Source organism: Ranitomeya variabilis, chromosome 2 (genome assembly GCF_051348905.1).
Source record: "Ranitomeya variabilis isolate aRanVar5 chromosome 2, aRanVar5.hap1, whole genome shotgun sequence".
Classification (NCBI taxonomy): domain Eukaryota; kingdom Metazoa; phylum Chordata; class Amphibia; order Anura; family Dendrobatidae; genus Ranitomeya; species Ranitomeya variabilis.
Window position 1 is genome coordinate 605,882,319 of NC_135233.1, and position 21,716 is coordinate 605,904,034.

General features: G+C 50.3%; 2 protein-coding genes across 2 annotated transcripts; one reads left to right on the plus strand and one right to left on the minus strand.

Moving 5' to 3' along the window:
• Positions 1 to 1,033: 1,033 nt before the first annotated feature.
• On the minus strand, positions 1,034 to 4,913 carry PDCD5 (programmed cell death 5). The gene is made up of 6 exons (XM_077288679.1): positions 4,681 to 4,913; positions 4,045 to 4,085; positions 3,638 to 3,699; positions 3,411 to 3,502; positions 1,910 to 1,981; positions 1,034 to 1,417 (listed from the first exon to the last, which is right to left on the minus strand). Exons 1-6 carry the CDS (start codon positions 4,744 to 4,746, stop codon positions 1,373 to 1,375), a joined length of 378 nt encoding a protein of 125 aa, XP_077144794.1. The 5' UTR covers positions 4,747 to 4,913; the 3' UTR covers positions 1,034 to 1,372.
• Positions 4,914 to 7,734: 2,821 nt separating this feature from the next.
• Positions 7,735 to 21,030, plus strand: DNAJA2 (DnaJ heat shock protein family (Hsp40) member A2). The gene is made up of 9 exons (XM_077288680.1): positions 7,735 to 7,934; positions 13,437 to 13,496; positions 13,947 to 14,167; positions 16,091 to 16,171; positions 16,443 to 16,576; positions 16,797 to 16,993; positions 17,362 to 17,506; positions 17,593 to 17,720; positions 20,371 to 21,030. The coding sequence occupies exons 1-9, from the start codon at positions 7,857 to 7,859 to the stop codon at positions 20,557 to 20,559; spliced, it is 1,233 nt and encodes a 410-aa protein (XP_077144795.1). The 5' UTR covers positions 7,735 to 7,856; the 3' UTR covers positions 20,560 to 21,030.
• Positions 21,031 to 21,716: the final 686 nt, after the last annotated feature.

Sequence of the window (21,716 nt, forward strand, 5' to 3'; positions counted from 1 at the left end):
ACACCCCATGAAAACACGGCTAAGGCGCCAACAAGGAGGAGGAGGAGGAGTAATGTTTGAACTGGAATCATGGGGAGAGAGATTGTCGGCCCCTTTATGATCCCTGAATGGTAAAGATGAACTCCATAATCTATGTGGAGTTTCTAAAACAACAGTTCCTGCCATGGTTCAAGAGGAAGAACCGTGCTTTCCGCAGCAAGATCATTTTCATGCATGATAATGCACCGTCTCATGCTGCAAAAAACACATCTGCATCTCTGGCTGCTATGGGCATAAAAGAGGACAAACTTATGGTGTAGCCACCATCTTCCCCTGACCTCAACCCCATTGAGAACCTCTGGAGCATCATCAAAAGGAGTGTCTATGATGGCGGGAGGCAGTTCACATCTAAGCAACAGCTCTGGGAGGGGATTCTGTCCACATGCAAAACAATTGAAGTAGAAACCATCCAAAAAATGACAAATTCAATGGACGAGAGAGTTCAGAAGCTCCTTTTGAACAAGGGGTCCTATGTGCAAATGTAACATCACCTAGAATAAAGTTTTCACTTGAAAACTGTGATTTCATTTTGTAATAAGCTGATAATGCTTATAACTTCACAATTTGACCATTTTATTTGTTCAAAATAAAAAAAAGTTAAACTCTGCTGTGCATTATAATTTGGAACATGCATTTTGAGTGTTTATTTTTTTAAAGATACTGTTTTCATAGGCAGTTTGTTCCAAAACATTGCGATTGAACTAGAATAGTAGATGACTGGAAAATAACAATGACTGCAATTCAGATAGGTAATTTAGAGAAAATGAGGAAATATTATTTGCATAATAATTGGGAACACAGTGTATGGTAACTGATTCCATCTGTTCTCCGCCTCACCTACCACGAAAGTGAGAAGATCCGACTACACAGCTTGTTTGTAGTCTGTTACCATGGTGGCGATGCTTTGTTCTGTAGATGAGTTGTGTGGACATTTGTCATTGTTATTCCTTTACCAATAAAGTACACCTTCAGCGACATTTGTAAAGTCCACACGTACAGCACAAAAGAACTTTATTTTTCGTGTTTCAGGAGAACACAATGACACACTGATTACAGATTTTATCACCGCCCCTCATGGTACAAAAAAAGTGTCAGGTTATTGAGGAGTCCAAATAATTTAGAAATTTAAAAGGGGATGGGGGTAATAATTCAAGTAACGGCGGGGGCGTAACATCGGGCGCTGCCGTTATCACGCAGCGTGGTCCGCCCGTACTGGAAGCGTACGCTGAACTGCTGCTCATTTAGACAAAAAAAACAAAAACACAGAACTGTGAGACCCTCGGTGAGTGTCAATGTAAAGTAAGTGCTCCGGGTGCAGGGTCCGGACTGAGCCTCAGTCATCGTCCTCGTCAGAGTCCATCACTTTCCTTCTATTAAACTGCAAGAAAAGAATCAAATGATCTCAGAAATGTGCCGACATTGCCGAAAACTGATGGCGGGGGGCTGCATATCTAGCACAGGGCATGTCGGGAGGACAACTGGTGCTAAGCCATCCATCGGCCGCTGGACGAGACCTTCGAGAACCGACCCTCCAACCATCAAAAGAAGAGCCGCATCTGCCAGGAGGCAAGTGGTGGTCCTCAGTGATCTTGTCCTACAGCCAGAAATTACTGATGGACCCCCAGGTCCTGGGAGGCCATTTGCACATGTTTTTTTTGCCATAGCTCAAGAGTTAAAGTAACAGTAGAGAGGCAGCTATGGGGGTCTTCACTTTAATTACCCACTCCTATTTTGCAATGTGAAAATAATGCAGCAGCGCCTGTGAAATATGGACTGTACTTCCATGGGACGGACCCCCATGCTTTATACTGCATGCTAAATTCTACTGGTAAAAAAAAAAGTATATATCCGCAGCACTGACGCTTCTTACCTTCACCGTCGTCTTCTTCTCCGTCTGCTGACTGACTTTCTCCAGAATTTCTATTAGTCCTTGTTCAGAAAGCTGAGGAGAGGAAGGAGAAGTGGTTACCTGGAGGTCGTCACATCGCACGTAGACAGCCCCTGCTTGCTGATGGTTTCCGTACGGTCAAAAACAGTAAATAATCAGGAGAAAGTAACATGTTCCAGAGCGAACGTCCTCCCCAGACGTGGACGGAGCACGGGGGCCGTAGTACCGTACAGCATCAGACATGGATGGAGCGTGGGGGTCGTAATACCGTACAGCATCAGACGTGGATGGAGCGTGGGGGTCGTAGTACCGTACAGCATCAGACGTGGATAAAGGGGTCGTAGTACCATATACTATCAGACATGGATGGAGCGCGGGGGTCGTAGTACCGTATAGCATCAGACGTGGATGGAGCATGGGGGTCGTAGTACCGTACAGCATCAGACGTGGATAAAGGGGTCGTAGTACCATATACTATCAGATGTGGATGGAGCGCGGGGGTCGTAGTACCGTACAGTATCAGACGTGGATAAAGGGGTCGTAGTACCATATACTATCAGACGTGGATGGAGCGCGGGGGTCGTAGTACCGTATAGCATCAGACGTGGATGGAGCATGGGGGTCGTAGTACCGTACAGCATCAGACGTGGATAAAGGGGTCGTAGTACCATATACTATCAGATGTGGATGGAGCGCGGGGGTCGTAGTACCGTACAGTATCAGACGTGGATGGAGCACGGGGGTCGTAGTACCGTACATTATCAGACGTGGATGGAGCGTGGGGGTCGTAGTACCGTACAGCAGACGTGGATGGAGCGTGGGGGTCGTAGTACCATATAGTATCAGACGTGGATGGAGCGCGGGGGTCGTAGTACCGTACAGTATCAGACGTGGATGGAGTACGGGGGGTCGTAGTACCGTATAGTATCAGACGTGGATGGAGCGTGGGGGTCGTAGTACCGTATAGTATCAAACGTGGATGGAGCGTGGGGTCGTAGTACCGTATAGTATCAAACGTGGATGGAGCGTGGGGTCGTAGTACCGTACAGCATCAGACGTGGATGGAGCATGGGGGTTGTAGTACCGTACAGCATCAGACGTGGATGGAGCGTGGGGGTTGTACCGTACAGCATCAGACGTGGATGGAGCGTGGGGGACGTACCGTACAGCATCAGACGTGGACGGAGCGTGGGGGGTCGTAGTACCGTACAGCATCAGACGTGGACGGAGCGTGGGGGGTGGTACTACCGTACAGCATCAGACGTGGATGGAGCGTGGGGGTCATAGTACCGTACAGCATCAGACATGGATGGAGCGTGGGGGGTGGTACTACCGTACAGCATCAGACGTGGATGGAGCGTGGGGGTTGTAGTACCGTGCAGTATCAGACGTGGACAGAGCATGGGGGTCGTAGTACTGTACAGCATCAGACATGGACAGAGCGTGGGGGTCGTAGTACGGTACACTATCAGATGACACTCGCCTTGCCGCCTAGTTGCCCGAATCTTGCCATCTGGATCAGGTAGTTCTCCACAGCTTTGGCTTTTTCCGGCTTCACTAGCGCCAAATTATTCACTGGGAAAAAATAAATAAAACGAATTTTTTAATCTATTTAGCTTCTATTATATTCACTATTGATTACTTATTTGCTGGGGGTCCGATTACTGGGACCACCACAATCCCTCCGCTGGTCATGAGGGGGGCACTCACATCTCGCCCGGGCCGCCTGGCTCAGGACCTGAGATAAGATGCTGTTCCTCATTTCGTCCTCCCTGTAATGAGAGCAGAAGGTTAGAGGGTCCGCAGCCCATAGACCTCCCAGCATGGTGCAGCTTACTGGTGACCCCTCAGTCTGACCACGGCCACATGTAATGCTGGGGCCAGCGCTGCTCCTGGCGGGCACGGCGTTGGGCCACCCACTACTCTCAATGGCCGCTGTCAGGCTCATTTTCTGGGGGCTCATCCCAGGAGAACACAGGAGGGGTCTGCAGCCATTGTGGACCACCCAGGACATGTTACACTGTCGGCAGACCCCATCGAAGTCAACAAGCTCAACACCGTTCATCTAATGTAGACTGCTGGGAGTTGTAGTACCTCCAGGCCTCATGTAATATTACCTCTGTTTGGCCTCTTGCTGAGCCTGCTCGCTCCCCCCATCCTGAGGACAGAAAGAGGACACGGGTCAGCTACACAGACAGTGGGGGTCCCTGTACACTGGGCAGAACTAGTACCGAGAGGCAGGGGGCTTTTATGCACCTGTGGGTGACGAGGGGGGGGACGGCGGGCACACACAGGGGGTCGGGGGGACGGCGGGCGCACACACGGGGGGTAAGGGGGGACGGCGGGCGCACACACGGGGGGTAAGGGGGGACGGCGGGCGCACACACGGGGGGTAAGGGGGGACGGCGGGCGCACACACGGGGGGTAAGGGGGGACGGCGGGCGCACACACGGGGGTAAGGGGGGACGGCGGGCACACACACGGGGGTAAGGGGGGACGGCGGGCACACACACGGGGGTAAGGGAGGACGGCGGGAACACAGATGGGTGGGGGGGCAGGCACACACGGATGGGTAGGGGGGACGGCAGGCACATACGTGGGGTGGGATGGTGGGCACACACGTGAAGCACATGACACACATGGATTGGGGGTGCACAATCACACTGGGGCCGCACGGACATCCTCACTGTTCCCCGGATGACAGCAGTACGCAGCACCACATGCTGAGTGATGCCGCTCCCCCGTCCTCTCACCCCTTGCCGGCCCTGCAGCTTCGCCAGCCGCTGCTTCCTAATAGCTTCCAGCTCGGGGTCCGCCATCGCCGCCCAGTCCTGCTGACACCCGACACACTCCGCACAAACCTTCCCCGTTACCGTCTGCGTGTGACGTCACCGCGCTCATCTACTCCGCAGACATCACCAGCAGATCGCGGACAGTCCGCATCAGGGATCCATGTATCTGGCTGCTACATAGAAAGCTGCCAGAGGCCGAAACACTGAGGAGACGGAATGTTATAGAAGCACGTGACCTCACACCAGCCAATCATCACACTACACTGTTATGGGGGATCTGTGGATGACACCCTGTAATTAGGCTCCGTTCACATTTGCGTTTGTGCGCCACAGCGTCGGGCGCTGCAGCGTCGCCGCATGCGTCATGCGCCCCTATATTTAACATGGGGGCGCATGGGCATGCGTTGTGCTGCGTTTTGTGACGCATGCGTCTTTTTGAGCGCACGCGTCAGGGCGCAGAGGACGCAGCAAGTTGCATTTTTTTTGCGTCCAAAATCATGCAAAAAAAGGACGCATGCATCACAAAACAATGCGTTTTGCATGCGTTGTGCGTTGCGTCGCCGATGCGTCGCCGACGCAACACACAACGCAAATGTGAACGTAGCCTTATGGGGATCTGTGGATGACACACTGTTATGGGGATCTGTGGATGACGCACTGTTATGGGGATCTGTGGATGACGCACTGTTATGGGGGATCTGGGGATGACGTGCTATTATGGGGATCTGTGGATGACGCACTGTTATGGGGATCTGTGGATGGTGCACTGTTATGGGGGATCTGTGGATGACGCACTGTTATGGGGGATCTGTGGATGACGTGCTATTATGGGGATCTGTGGATGACACACTGTTATGGGGATCTGTGGATGACGCACTGTTATGGGGATCTGTGGATGGCGCACTGTTATGGGGGTCTGTGGATGATGCACTGTTATGGGGGATCTGTGGATGACGCATTGTTATGGGGATCTGTGGATGACGCACTGTTATGGGGATCTGTGGATGGCGCACTGTTATGGGGGATCTGTGGATGACGCACTGTTACAGGGGATCTGTGGATGATGCACTGTTACGGGGGATCTGTGGATGATGCAGTTATGGGGATCTGTGGATGACGCACTGTTATGGGGATCTGTGGATGACTCGCTGTTATGGGGATCTGTGGATGACGCACTGTTATGGGGGATCTGTGGATGACGCACTGTTATGAGGGATCTGTGGATGACGCGCTGTTATGGGGGATCTGTGGATGACGCGCTGTTATGGGGGATCTGTGGATGGCGCGGTTATGGGGATCTGTGGATGACGCACTGTTATGGGGGAATCTGTGTATGACGCACTGTTATGGGGGATCTGTGGATGACACTGGGGTCCCTCTGTCTCTGTGGGTCTTATCATTAAGTTTCCATCTCTTGGGACCTGTCCCCGGGTTCCTTGTCTCCAGGTCCCTGTCTCTGGGGTGCTTTGTTTCTGGGGGTCCCTGTCTGACCTGAGGGTAAGGGGGGCGCCAAAGAGCTGCAAGTTCCCAAGCAGAACTGTAAGCAGGATATACATAAATCCCTGCAGTTCGTGATATTGTAGCAACAGTGGGATAACTAAAATAAGCCCCTGCGGTACATTGAGAGGTCAATAGCCTTGTGTGTGTTTTCATCACAGTGGAGCAGTGGGGGGATAACTAAGATAAACCCCCCTGCACATGTGATAGCCGGGGGCTGGCCAAAGGTCACCCCGATCCGTGACATATTGGGGCTCTCTGGGGGGGAGTGTCTGGGGGTTCCTGTCTCTGGGGTCCTGTCTCTGAGGGTCCTGTCTCCGGGGTTCCTTGTTTCTGAGGTCGCTGTCTCTGGGGGTCCCTGTCTCTGGGGGGGTTCCTTGTTCTGGGGGTCCTGTCTCTGGGGTCCTGTCTCCGGAGTCCTTGTATCTGGGGGTCCTGTGTCTGGGGTCCTGTCTCCGGAGTCCTTGTATCTGGGGGTCCTGTCTCCGTGGGTCCTGTCTCTGGGGGTCCCTGTCTCCGGGGTCCCTGTCTCTGAGGGTCCCTGTCTCTGGGGTTCCTTGTTTCTGGGGTCCTGTATCTGGGGATCCCTGTCTCTGGAGTCCTGTCTCGGGGGGGTCCCTGTCTCCGGGGTCTCTGTCTCTGGGGTCCTGTCTCTGGGGTCCTGTCTCCGGGGTCCCTGTCTCTGGGGGTCCCTGTCTCTGGGAGTCCTTGTCTCCGGGGTCCCTGTCTCTGGGGTCCTGTCCCCGGGGTTCCTGTCTCTGGGGTCCCTGTCTCTGGGGTTCCTTGCTTCTGGGGTCCAGTATCTGGGGGTCCCTGTCTCTGGGGTCCTGTCTCTGGGGGTCCCTGTCTCTGCAGTCCTGTCTCCAGGGTTCCTGTTTCTGGGGTCCCTGTCTCCGGGGTTCCTTGTTTCTGGGGTCCAGTATCTGGGGGTCCCGGTCTCTGGGGTTCTGTCTCTGGGGGTCCCTGTCTCTGGGGTTCTGTCCCCGGGGTTCCTGTCTCTGGGGTTCCTGACTCTGGGGCCCCTGTCTCTGGGGTTCCTTGTTTCTGGGGTCCAGTATCTTGGGGTCCCGGTCTCTGGGGTCCTGTCTCTGGGGGTCCCTGTCTCTGGGAGTCCTTGTCTCTGGGGTTCTGTCCCCGGGGTTCCTGTCTCTGGGGTTCCTGTATCTGGGGTCCCTGTCTCTGGGGTTCCTTGCTTCTGGGAGTCCTGTCTCCGGGGTTCCTGTCTCCGGGGTTCCTTGTTTCTGGGGTCGATGTCTCTAGGGTCCCTGTCTCTGGGGGATCCCTGTCTCTGGGGGTCCTGTCTCCAGGGTTCCTTGTTTCTGGGGGTCCTGTCTCTGGGGTCCTGTCTCCGGAGTCCTTGTATCTGGGGGTCCCTGTCTTCGGGGTCCCTGTCTCTGGGGTCCTGTCCCCTGTCTCTGGGGTCCTGTCCCCGGTCTCTGGGGTCCTGTCCCCGGTCTCTGCCTGTGCAGACGTCACTGATGGAAATATTCTGAGTCGCAGATAAGATGTGGGCGGTGCTTCGATGACGTATTCACATCACGTGTGCTGTGACGTCGCGTCCGTCGTTTCCGGCCTGCTTCTGCCCTCGTTCCCGGGGTCTCTCTATTCAGTCCCCGCCGCTCCGCTCTCAGTCTCCGGCTATGTCTAACGTCGCCGACACCAAACTGTACGACCTGCTGGGGCTGCAGCCCGGAGCCAGCGAGAACGAGCTGAAGAAGGTGAGTGAGAGGTCGGCGATGACGGGGCCTCAATACCGGCCGGGGAGCGGGCAAAGGCCGAGAGGAGCCGCCGGGGGTGTGCGAGGAGTGAGGCCCGGGAGGACGAAGGCTCCGGGTTCAGTGCAGGCCGCGGCTCCTCCTCCTCCCCGGGTATTAGTCAGCGGCCTGTGCCGGGGTGACGGCGGCTTATGGAGAGCGGCCCCAGCCGAGAGTAAGGGCCTACCTGCGGCCCATTGCCCCCAGACTGTGCCCCCTCCAGACTCCAGCACCACCTGTAAATATACCCCAACTGCGGCCCAGTGCCCCCAGAATGTGCCCCCTGGACTGGGGCCCTACCTGCCAGATTGTGCCACCCGACCCCGGACTGGAGCCCTACCTGCCAGATTGTGCCCCCAGAATGTGCCCCCTGGACTGGGGCCCTACCTGCCAGATTGTGCCCCCCGACCCCGGACTGGAGCCCTACCTGCCAGATTGTCCCTCGACCCCGGACTGGAGCTCTACCTGCCAGATTGTCCTCCCCTGACTGGGGCCCTACCTGCCAGATTGTCCTCCCCTGACCCCGGACTGGGGCCCTACCTGCCAGATTGTGCCCCCCGACCCCGGACTGGAGCCCTACCTGCCAGATTGTCCTCCCCCGGCCGGGGCCCTACCTGCCAGATTGTCCTCCCCCCGACCCCGGACTGGAGCCCTATCTGCCAGATTGTCCTCCCCCCGACCCCGGACTGGAGCCCTACCTGCCAGATTGTCCTCCCCCCCGACCCCGGACTGGAGCCCTACCTGCCAGATTGTCCTTCCCCCGACCCCGGACTGGGGCCTTACCAGCCAGATTGTTCCCCCCCGACCCCGGACTGGGGCCCTACCTGCCAGATTGTCCCCCCCCCCCCGACCCCGGACTGGGGCCCTACCTGCCAGATTGTATGCCCCGACCCCGGACTGGGGCCCTACCAGCCAAATTGTTCTCCCCCGACCCCGGACTGGGGCCCTACCTGCCAGATTGTCCCCGACCCCGGACTGGGGCCCTACCTGCCAAATTGTCCCCCCCGACCCCGGTCTGCGGCCCTACCTGCCAAATCTCCCCCAACCCCGGACTGGGGCCCTACCTGCCAAATTGTCCCCCCCCCCCCGACCCCGGTCTGCGGCCAGTACATCAAAGCTGTTTCTGATGAAGGTCTTGTGATTAGACCGAAAACGTTTAAAATCTTTGAACTGGATGCACAAAATAAACAAAATATTCAATTTTCACCTTGCAAGAGACCTCTGAGTGCCAAGTGATTTATTACTATTGACTGACGGGTTGGAAACCTGACTTGTGCACCTCCAAAGAGCCTTGAGTGCCGTGATTATTTCTTTTATTTTATCCTACCTGCCAAATCTCCGCCAACCCCGGACTGGGGCCCTACCTGCCAAAACCGACTCCAGACTCCTTTTTCGTGCCAGTTCCCTAAATATTTATTGACCTCACGGCGTCCTCATTATCGGGACATCACGTGCCGTTCTCTCCTCTCTACTGTGACTTTCTTGGTGCTCACCTGGGAATAAGACCATGACGTCAGCAGGTAGGAAGATCCCTGATGTCAGCGCTGGCCGCGAGCTCCGCCGGGATTTAGCTGCATCTGTCGGATCCTAATTATACCCCGTTTTTTCCTTTGACATTCACGTTGTGTATCCCGACCTCCCGGACACTTTATTTTCTGATTTCTAATTTTGATCCAGGTTTGCCATTAAATTAATCCACAGCCTATAAAATAAAAATAGCGCACTAATGGGATATAATTGTCATGTTCGCACCATTTTGTACACAGACTGACTGGTAATTAAGGACGTCCCGTGGTGACCTGTGAGTCTGCGGCACGTGATGTTACTCATCATCTGTGTGATTATACGCGTTTGATGTGGGAACATAGTGAAGTTATGTGTTCATCGTCACGTATCCAACATGTCAGCGTCTGAGTCACATAGCAAATACCCCGGGAGGTGACAGTTAAGCCAGGAGCTGTATGCAGTGGTATATCCCTGGGGGTGAACCCCACTATACAGGGAGATGTATAGCTATCTTCTACATAATCAGCTCAGCTACTCTGTACTTCCCTCCTGTATTATACTCCAGAGCTGCACTCACTATTCTGCTGGTGCAGTCACTGTGTACATACATTACTGATCCTGAGTTACATCCTGTATTATACCCCAGAGCTGCACTCACTATTCTGCTGGTGCAGTCACTGTGTACATACATTACATTACTGATCCTGAGTTACATCCTGTATTATACCCCAGAGCTGCACTCACTATTCTGCTGGTGCAGTCACTGTGTACATACATTACATTAATTACTGATCCTGAGATACATCCTGTATTATACCCCAGAGCTGCACTCACTATTCTGCTTGGGCAGCCACTGTGTACATACATTACATTACTGATCCTGAGTTACATCCTGTATTATACCCCAGAGCTGCACTCACTATTCTGCTGGTGCAGTTACTGTGTACATACATTACATTACTGATCCTGAGTTACATCCTGTATTATACCCCAGAGCTGCACTCACTATTCTGCTGGTGCAGTTACTGTGTACATACATTACATTACTGATCCTGAGATACATCCTGTATTATACCCCAGAGCTGCACTCACTATTCTGCTGGTGCAGTCACTGTGTACATACATTACATTACTGATCCTGAGTTACATCCTGTATTATACCCCAGAGCTGCACTAACTATTCTGCTGGTGCAGTCACTGTGTACATACATTACATTAATTACTGATCCTGAGATACATCCTGTATTATACCCCAGAGCTGCACTCACTATTCTGCTTGGGCAGCCACTGTGTACATACATTACATTACTGATCCTGAGTTACATCCTGTATTATACCCCAGAGCTGCACTCACTATTCTGCTTGGGCAGCCACTGTGTACATACATTTCATTACTGATCCTGAGTTACATCCTGTATTATACCCCAGAGCTGCACTCACTATTCTGCTTGGGCAGCCACTGTGTACATACATTACATTACTAATCCTGAGTTACCTCCTGTATTATACTCCAGAGCTGCACTCACTATTCTGCTGGTGCAGTCACTGTGTACACACATTACATTACTGATCCTGAGTTACATCCTGTATTATACTCCAGAGCTGCACTCACTATTCTGCTGGTGCAGTTACTGTGTACATACATTACATTACTGATCCTGAGTTACATCCTGTATTATACTCCAGAGCTGCACTCACTATTCTGCTGGTGCAGTCACTGTGTACACACATTACATTACTGATCCTGAGTTACCTCCTGTATTATACTCCAGAGCTGCACTCACTATTCTGCTGGTGCAGTTACTGTGTACATACATTACATTACTGATCCTGAGTTACCTCCTGTATTCTACTCCAGAGCTGCACTCACTATTCTGCTGGTGCAGTCACTGTGTACATACATTACATTACTGATCCTGAGTTACATCCTGTATTATACCCCAGAGCTGCACTCACTATTCTGCTGGTGCAGTTACTGTGTACATACATTACATTACTGATCCTGAGTTACCTCCTGTATTATACTCCAGAGCTGCACTCACTATTCTGCTGGTGCAGTTACTGTGTACATACATTACATTACTGATCCTGAGTTACATCCTGTATTATACTCCAGAGCTGCACTCACTATTCTGCTGGTGCAGTCACTGTGTACACACATTACATTACTGATCCTGAGTTACCTCCTGTATTATACCCCAGAGCTGCACTCACTATTCTGCTGGTGCAGTTACTGTGTACATACATTACATTACTGATCCTGAGTTACATCCTGTATTCTACTCCAGAGCTGCACTCACTATTCTGCTGGTGCAGTCACTGTGTACATACATTACATTACTGATCCTGAGTTACATCCTGTATTATACCCCAGAGCTGCACTCACTATTCTGCTGGTGCAGTCACTGTGTACATACATTACATTACTGATCCTGAGTTACCTCCTGTATTATACTCCAGAGCTGCACTCACTATTCTGCTGGTGCAGTTACTGTGTTCATACATTACATTACTGATCCTGAGTTACCTCCTGTATTATACTCCAGAGCTGCACTCACTATTCTGCTGGTGCAGTCACTGTGTACATACATTACATTACTGATCCTGAGTTACCTCCTGTATTATACTCCAGAGCTGCACTCACTATTCTGCTGGTGCAGTTACTGTGTTCATACATTACATTACTGATCCTGAGTTACCTCCTGTATTATACTCCAGAGCTGCACTCACTATTCTGCTGGTGCAGTTACTGTGTTCATACATTACATTACTGATCCTGAGTTACCTCCTGTATTATACTCCAGAGCTGCACTCACTATTCTGCTGGTGCAGTTACTGTGTACATACATTACATTACTGATCCTGAGTTACCTCCTGTATTCTACTCCAGAGCTGCACTCACTATTCTGCTGGTGCAGTCACTGTGTACATACATTACATTACTGATCCTGAGTTACATCCTGTATTATACCCCAGAGCTGCACTCACTATTCTGCTGGTGCAGTTACTGTGTACATACATTACATTACTGATCCTGAGTTACCTCCTGTATTATACTCCAGAGCTGCACTCACTATTCTGCTGGTGCAGTTACTGTGTACATACATTACATTACTGATCCTGAGTTACATCCTGTATTATACTCCAGAGCTGCACTCACTATTCTGCTGGTGCAGTCACTGTGTACACACATTACATTACTGATCCTGAGTTACCTCCTGTATTATACCCCAGAGCTGCACTCACTATTCTGCTGGTGCAGTTACTGTGTACATACATTACATTACTGATCCTGAGTTACATCCTGTATTCTACTCCAGAGCTGCACTCACTATTCTGCTGGTGCAGTCACTGTGTACATACATTACATTACTGATCCTGAGTTACATCCTGTATTATACCCCAGAGCTGCACTCACTATTCTGCTGGTGCAGTCACTGTGTACATACATTACATTACTGATCCTGAGTTACCTCCTGTATTATACTCCAGAGCTGCACTCACTATTCTGCTGGTGCAGTTACTGTGTTCATACATTACATTACTGATCCTGAGTTACCTCCTGTATTATACCCCAGAGCTGCACTCACTATTCTGCTGGTGCAGTTACTGTGTTCATACATTACATTACTGATCCTGAGTTACCTCCTGTATTATACTCCAGAGCTGCACTCACTATTCTGCTGGTGCAGTCACTGTGTACATACATTACATTACTGATCCTGAGTTACCTCCTGTATTATACCCCAGAGCTGCACTCACTATTCTGCTGGTGCAGTCACTGTGTACATACATTACTGATCCTGAGTTACCTCCTGTATTATACTCCAGAGCTGCACTCACTATTCTGCTGGTGCAGTCACCATGTAGGAGTCGGCTCTGGTTATACGTATCTGCAGATCACTGTGGCTTTGTATACGTTGTGTAATAATCCTTGTATCTCATCTTCCTCGGATACAGGCGTACCGCAAACTGGCCAAGGAATATCACCCTGACAAGAACCCAAATGCCGGAGACAAGGTAACTGCATCAGTCCCTGAGGTTTCCCGGCCTTATGATTAACGCAGCGAGTGATTGTCTGCAGCATAGGAGCCCGTTGTGTCCGCGGTGACTCGGTGACATGGCATTGGTTCCCTGTATGAGCAGGGACCCCCATAATAAGTTCATGCAGCCGTATGTTGCCCACCTTCATCCTTGCAGTCGGTCCCTAGTGATATATAGTATATCTATAATTGGCAGCTTTTCTTTGTGTTCATGTAGTAATAGATCTGCTTGCTGTCAGTGACTGCAAAATCCTTGTAGAACTAAAGTACAAAGCGATTGCCCCATCTGTGAGGCCTCTGATTCACATGTTGTCATGAAGGCTCCGTCCGGATGTCTTGTGGTCATTCCCTGGGGGTGTAAATGACTCTTGTCCTGGGCTTGGAGGAGATGGAGATTTTGGCTTCACACTGCTGCTTTGCTTTACAGTTCAAGGAGATCAGCTTCGCCTATGAAGTCTTGTCCAATCCAGAGAAGCGAGAGCTGTACGACCGATATGGGGAGCAGGGCCTGCGGGAAGGAAGCGGAGGTGGAGGCATGGATGACATATTCTCCCACATTTTCGGAGGTGGTCTCTTCGGGTTCATGGGGGGGCAGAATCGAAATCGCAACGGAAGACGGAGAGGAGAAGACATGATGCACCCTCTAAAGTGAGTGTCAGTGTGCTGAATGGAAACGCTTTGGGCCCTGTCTGCTTATCTGACTGCCCTGTGTTAGGCCGGACCCCTATCTTCCAATATAGGCGCCCTGTGAGCCTCTTTGTGATACCCTGGACCCCCGTCGTTTTACGTGACAGCCTTGTGATGCGCCAGACCCTGTCGTTTTACACAAATCAAAGAAAAAGTGTATGCATAAAAAAGAAGGGGATCACCAAGAGAATTGTTTTATTAAGTGTTATATAAGAATGCTTTTTATTGAAAACCACCACATACAAAAACCATTAAAAGCATTTAAAAAATGCACAACTCCGATTACAATCAAGAGTATGGGTCATACAAATGTGTACAATACACCAGAGCCCTACATGCCATGATATTTGATCGTTAACCCTTCACCCCCGGAGCTTTTTTCGTTTTCGGTTTTTGCTTCCCTCCTTCCCAGAGCCATAACTTTTTTATTTTTCCGTCAATATGGCCATGTGAGGGCTTATTTTTTGCGGGACGAGATGTACTTTTGAACGATACCATTGGTTTTACCATGCCGTGTAACAGAAAAGGGGAAATAAATTCCAAGTGTGATGAAATTGCAAAAAAAGTGCAATCCCACACTTGTTTTTTGTTTGGCTTTTTTGCTAGGTTCACCAAATGCTAAACCTAACCTGCCATTATGATTCTCCAGGTCATTATGAGTTCATAGACACCTAACATGTCTAGGTTATTTTTTATCTAAGTGGTGAAAAAAAAATCCAAACTTTGCTTTAAAAAAAAAAAAAAAAAATTGCTCGATTTTCCGATACTCGTAGCGACTCCAATTTTCGTGATCTGGGGTCGGGTGAGGGCTTATTTTTTGCGTGCCGAGCTGGCGTTTTTATTGATACCATTTTGGTGCAGATACGTTTTTTTGATCGCCCGTTATTACATTTTAATGCAATGTCGCGGCGACCAAAAAAACGTAATTTTGGCGGTTTGATTTTTTTTCTCGCTTCGCCATTTAGCGGTCAGGTTAATCCTTTGTTTTTATTGATCGGGCGATTCTGAACGCGGCAATACCAAATATGTGTAGGTTTGATTTTTTTTTTTTATTGTTTTATTTTGATTGGGGCGAAAGGGGGGTGATTTGAACTTTTATATCTTTTTTTATTTATTTTTTTTTATATTTTTAAACTTTTTTTTTTTTTTTAATTTTAGCATGCTTCAATAGCCTCCATAGGAGGCTAGAAGCATGCACAACTCGATCGGCTCTGCTACATAGAGGTGAAACACAGATCACCTCTATGTAGCAGAAAGGCAGGTGTACTTTGAGCGCCGACCACAGGGTGGCGCTCAAAGCGATCGGCCATCAACAACCATAGAGGTCTCAAGGAGACCTCTGGTTGTTATGGAAATGCACCGCTGACCCCCGATCATGTGACGGGGGTCAGCAATGCGAGCACTTCCGGCCACGCGGCCGGGAGCGCTAGTTAAATGCCGCTGTCAGCGCTTGACGGCGGCATTTAACTAGTTAATGGGCGGATCGCGATTCCGCTCGCGCTCATTGCGCGCACATGTCAGCTGTACAAAACAGCTGACATGTCGCTGCTTTGAGGTGGGTTCACCGCCGAAGCCCACCTCAAAGCGGGGGATCTGCCAGCTGACGTACTATTCCATCAGCTGGCAGAAAGGGGTTAACAAACCTCTAAATAGTAGACCCTGTCGTTTTACGTGACCGCTCTGTGATGCGCCGGACCCGTGTTTTTTTACGTGACCGCCCTGTGATGCACGGGACCCCCGTCCTGTTACGTGACAGCCCTGTGATGCGCCGGACCCCGTCCTTTTACGTGACTGCCCTGTAATGCGCTGGACCCCCATCCTTTTACAGTATTGTGATAACCAGTACCCCCTGCTTTCTTATGTAATCGCACTTCTCATTTCTAGGGTATCATTAGAAGATTTATACAATGGAAAGACCACCAAACTTCAGCTCAGCAAGAACGTGCTGTGCAGCTCCTGTAACGGGTGAGTCCGTCCCTCCACTCCTCTCCGGGGGTCTCGCTTTTCCATGTCTCATACAGAATAGCCTGCTGTCAACACAGTAAAGCTGTGCAACTTTTCATTAATATACATTATTTTTTGTAAATCTTTTTCTCAATCTCTCCTTACTGTTAATGAGTGGGGGAAACATACACGTTAACATCCAGGGGTGGAAAACCTGTACGGACCTGATAATTCTCATTGGTGAGGGTCCGTTTCAGTGTTTCCAGCCTCACGGAGTCATTTCTTTCTTCAGACAAGGCGGAAAGACTGGAGCGGTTCAGAAGTGTACAGCTTGCAGAGGCCGGGGCGTGCGTATAATGATCAGACAGCTGGCTCCGGGCATGGTGCAGCAGATGCAGTCCGTGTGCTCTGACTGTAACGGGGAAGGTAAGGAAAGGGTTAATGCAGAGGGTCCTATCTGGTCCCAGTAACCCCTCGGCCGTAAAGTGGTCACAATCTCTGCTACATGCTCGTTCCCGTTATTACATGCATCGTCATAAGGCAGGTCTTGCCCCGAGTTGCGCCTTTTGCATTCACTTTACACTGGTTTTGTGCCTTTGCTTTTATGCATTATATATTTATATATAAAACTTTTTTTTATTTTTAGGGGAAGTAATTAATGAAAAAGACCGCTGTAAAAAATGTGAAGGCAAAAAAGTTATCAAAGAAGTGAAAATTCTGGAAGTTCACGTTGATAAAGGCATGAAGCACGGGCAGAGAATCACATTCACCGGAGAAGCCGATCAGGCCCCCGGTGTAGAGCCGGGCGACATAGTCCTGGTCCTACAAGAGAAAGAGCATGAGGTAAGAGACGTGAACATGCCCAGATAAGGTGTTATCTGAGCATGCTCAGGTGCTAACCGAGGGTCTTCGGTGTGCTCGAAAAATATGTTTGAGTCCCTGTGTGGCTGTTCCACAGCTGCAACACAGGCAGGGATTGCATGTTTGTTTGGTTGAACATTCTACAGACACAAAGGAGCGGGGACTCGAACATATTTTTCGAGCACGCCGAAGACCCTTGGTTAGCTCATCGCTAGTTATCACCCCTTGATCTTCGTCTTCATTGTGACGCCACACCCGTACCTGTGTCTACATGAGTGGACCACTCTCTGCCCCCGTAAACTCCTTTCGCCACTCTACAGAGAAAAATTAACCACCACTGTCATCTGCAGTCTTTTCAGAGGGACGGCAACGACCTGCACATGACGCACAAGATCGGCCTCGTCGAGGCTTTGTGTGGATTCCAGTTCACGTTCAAGCACCTGGATGCGCGTCAGATCGTCGTCAAATATCCTCCGGGAAAAGTCATCGAGCCAGGTAGTGATCGCGCTGTCAGGCCTTGCAATGCTCGCGCTCTTTAGCTTAATTAATAACTTGTTGTGTTTTTTTTTTTTTTTCTCCAGGGTCAGTTCGTGTCGTTCGGGGTGAGGGCATGCCACAATACCGCAATCCTTTTGAAAAAGGCGACCTCTTCATAAAGTTTGACGTCCAATTTCCAGAAAACAATTGGATTAACCCAGAAAAACTCACGGTGAGTCTTAAATGATTGTTAGACTTTTACAACCACAGGGTCCAGGAACAGCAGTCAGGTTAGATCTTATTCCTTACTCTTGTGGTCATCAGGTCTAAAGGGTTATCCCTAAAAGAGAACCGATTTGCTTGGGGGTAGGACCACCAGAGAGTCTAAGAATGCAGCTCCTAAATCGGGGAACCAGGTTCCCTTTAAATGTAGCGGAGATGTGCATGCTTGACCTATGGGACTGCGGGAGGAAGCAGCCGTCGAAGGTGTGCACGCTCTATCTAAGGGACTGCCAGCTGACACAGAGCAGAGGTGTGCATGCTTGATCTATGGGACTGCCAGCCGACACAGAGCAGAGGTCAGAGGTGTGCACGCTTGATCTATGGGACTGCCAGCCGACACAGAGCAGAGGTGTGCACGCTTGAGCTATGTTACTGCCAGCTGACATAAAGCTGAGGTCAGAGGTGAGCACCCTTTATCTATGGGACTGCCAGCCGACACAGAGCAGAGGTCAGAGGTGTGTATGCTTGATCTATGTGATTACCAGCCGACATAGAGCAGAGGTGTGCACACTCGATTTATGGGACTGCCAGCCGACACAGAGCAGAGGTCAGAGGTGTGCACGCTTGATCTATGTGACTGCCTGCTGACATAGAGCAGAGGTCAGAGGTGAGCACCCTTTATCTATGGGACTGCCAGCCGACATACAGCTAAGGTCAGAGGTTTGCACGCTTCATCTATAGGACTGCCAGCTGACGCAAAGGTTAGAGGTGTGCACACTCGATCTATGGGACTGCCAGCCGACACAGAGCAGAGGTGTGCACGCTTGAGCTATGTTACTGCCAGCTGACATAAAGCTGAGGTCAGAGGTGAGCACCCTTTATCTATGGGACTGCCAGCCGACACAGAGCAGAGGTCAGAGGTGTGCATGCTTGATCTATGTGATTACCAGCCGACATAGAGCAGAGGTGTGCACACTCGATTTATGGGACTGCCAGCCGACACAGAGCAGAGGTCAGAGGTGTGCACGCTTGATCTATGTGACTGCCAGCCGACACAGAGCAGAGGTGTGCACGCTTCATCTATGGGACTGCCAGCCGACACACAGCTGAGGTCAGAGGTGTGCACGCTTGATCTATGTGACTACCAGCCGACATAGAGCAGAGGTGTGCACGCTCGACCTATGCTGTCGGCTGGCAGTCCCAGAGGTGTGCACGCTTGATCTATGTGACTGCCAGCCGACACAGAGCAGAGGTGTGTACGCTTCATCTATGGGACTGCCAGCCGACACACAGCTGAGGTCAGAGGTGTGCTCGCTTGATCTATGTGACTACCAGCCGACAGAGCAGAGGTGAGCACGCTTCATCTATGGGACTGCCAGCCGACACACAGCTGAGGTCAGAGGTGTGCACGCTTGATCTATGTGACTGCCTGCTGACATAGAGCAGAGGTCAGAGGTGAGCACCCTTTATCTATGGGACTGCCAGCCGACATACAGCTAAGGTCAGAGGTGTGCACGCTTGATCTATGTGACTGCCTGCTGACATAAAGGGTGCTCACCTCTGACCTCTGCTCTATCTATGGGACTGCCAGGCGACATACAGCTAAGGTCAGAGGTTTGCACGCTTCATCTATAGGACTGCCAGCTGACGCAAAGGTTAGAGGTATGCACACTCGATCTATGGGACTGCCAGCCGACAGAGCAGAGGTCAGAGGTGTGCATGCTTGATCTATGTGACTGTCAGCCGACACAGAGCAGAGGTCAGATGTGTGCATGCTTGATCTATGTGACTGCCAGCCGACACAGAGCTGAGGTCAGAGGTGTGCACGCTTCATCTATGGGACTGCCAGCTGATGCAAAGGTAAGAGGTGTGCACGCTTGATCTATGGGAATGCCAGCCGACGCAGAGGTGTGAATGCTTGATCTATGGGACTGCCAGCCGACACAAAGCAGAGGTCAGAGGTGTGCATGCTTGATCTATGGGACTGCCAGCTGACACAAAGCAGAGGTCAGAGGTGTGCATGCTTGATCTATGGGACTGCCAGCCGACATAGAGCTGAGGTCAGAGGTGTGCACGCTTCATATATGGGACTGCCAGCTGATGCAAAGGTAAGAGGTGTGCACGCTTGATCTATGGGACTGCCAGCTGACACAGAGCAGAGGTCAGAGGTGTGCATGCTTGATCTATGGGACTGCCAGCCGACACAAAGCAGAGGTCAGAGGTGTGCATGCTTGATCTATGGGACTGCCAGCCGACGCAGAGGTCAGAGGTGTGCATGCTTGATCTATGGGACTGCCAGCCTACACAGAACAGAGGTGTGCACGCTCCATCTATGGGACTGCGAGCCGACTCAGAGGTGTGCACGCTCTTTCTATGGGACTGACAGAGCAGAGGTGTGCTCGTTTGATCTATGTGACTGCCAGCCAATGCAGAGCAGAGGTGTGCACGCTCGATCTATGGAACTGCCAGACGAAGCAGAGCAGAGGTTGATCGCATGCACTAACTTATTTTAAGGATCACAGGGGTTCCTAGTAGTTAAGTCATTATTTTAAGAATAGCCCTTTAAGGCCGGGTTTATACAGAGATCGCACCGCAGTTAGGATGCAGTGGTGTCCACAGAGCTATACACAAAGTTCATGGAAATTTCCCTTTACTTACAGGAACTTGAAGATCTACTTCCAGCCAGACCAGAAACTACCAATGTCACTGGTGAGACAGAGGAGGTAGATCTTCAAGAATTTGACAGCACCCGCGGCTCAGCAGGGGGACAGAGGCGCGAGGCCTACAACGACAGCTCGGATGACGAGAGCAGCCACCACGGCCCCGGCGTTCAGTGTGCGCACCAGTAACCAATTCTATGCAGAATTGCACAACAAACAAGGATTTTGTTTCAGATAATTATACATTTTTTTTGCCTGTTTTATTTTTATTACTTTTTTTTTCTTTGTTTCCGCGACCCAGAGAATTGCCCCAATGGTTCTGATACGACGGACCTCTCCGGCGCTGTACTTGTAACTTTTAAATTGGTTCGATTTAGTATTTTCAGAGTGTTATAATTTAATCTGTAAAAACTAACCACACGGCTTTACCTGCAGTTCTGACGAGAAAAATTCTAAAATCCAAAAAAAATATGAAAAAAAAGACGAGACGTTAATCTGCCGCTCTTTGTAACGACCGCTTGATTCTTACCAGTCTGTGTAGATTTTCCGTTTCCTCTTACGTTTGGACCTGTACTGTGTATGTTTTTTGTTCTGAAGCTGTGTATTTGGCTGCACTTACATGACCTGCTACATATAGAATAAACAATTTCATGGTCTGTATCTTCGTTACTGTCCAACATGGTGACAAATATGCACAGGAACGTTGCTTTTATACAAATTATATCGGGCAGTCATTGATATGGGCAGTCTATAATGCATAGTGTCTTACGCACACAAAAAATAATCCAATTTTTTTTCAATCAAAAATAGGATTTAATGTTAGAAAAATGTGGTTTTAGACCACGCTTAAAACTCTGGGTATTGGGAATTAATAAAGTTCTTTTGAATAGAGCATTCCAGAGAAGTGCCGCATCACAAGAGAAATCTTGGAGCTGGGAATGGGAAGTTTGGATTGAGGATGTTGGTCTAAGGTCGTTAGCATGACGGAGGGCATGGGTAAGGTGATAGACAGAGATAAGGGAAGAGAAATAGGGTGGTACTGAGCCGTGGAGAGCTTTGGTGGTGAGAGATACATTTATATTCTGTAGAGGATGAGTAACCAGTGTAACGTCTGACACAGGGTGGAAGCATCGGTGTAGTGGCTTGATGGGAAAATGAACCTATAGGCTGCATCCAGGAGGGATCGGAGAGGGAAGAGTTTAGTAAGCGGGAGAACGATCAGTAGAGAGTGGAAACAGTCTAGATGAGAATAAGAGCGACGGTAAGAAAAGGTCGAATCCTGGAGATGGTTTTGAGGTGCAGGTGACATGAGCGATTGGATTTAGGGGGTGAAGCGAAGATCTGAG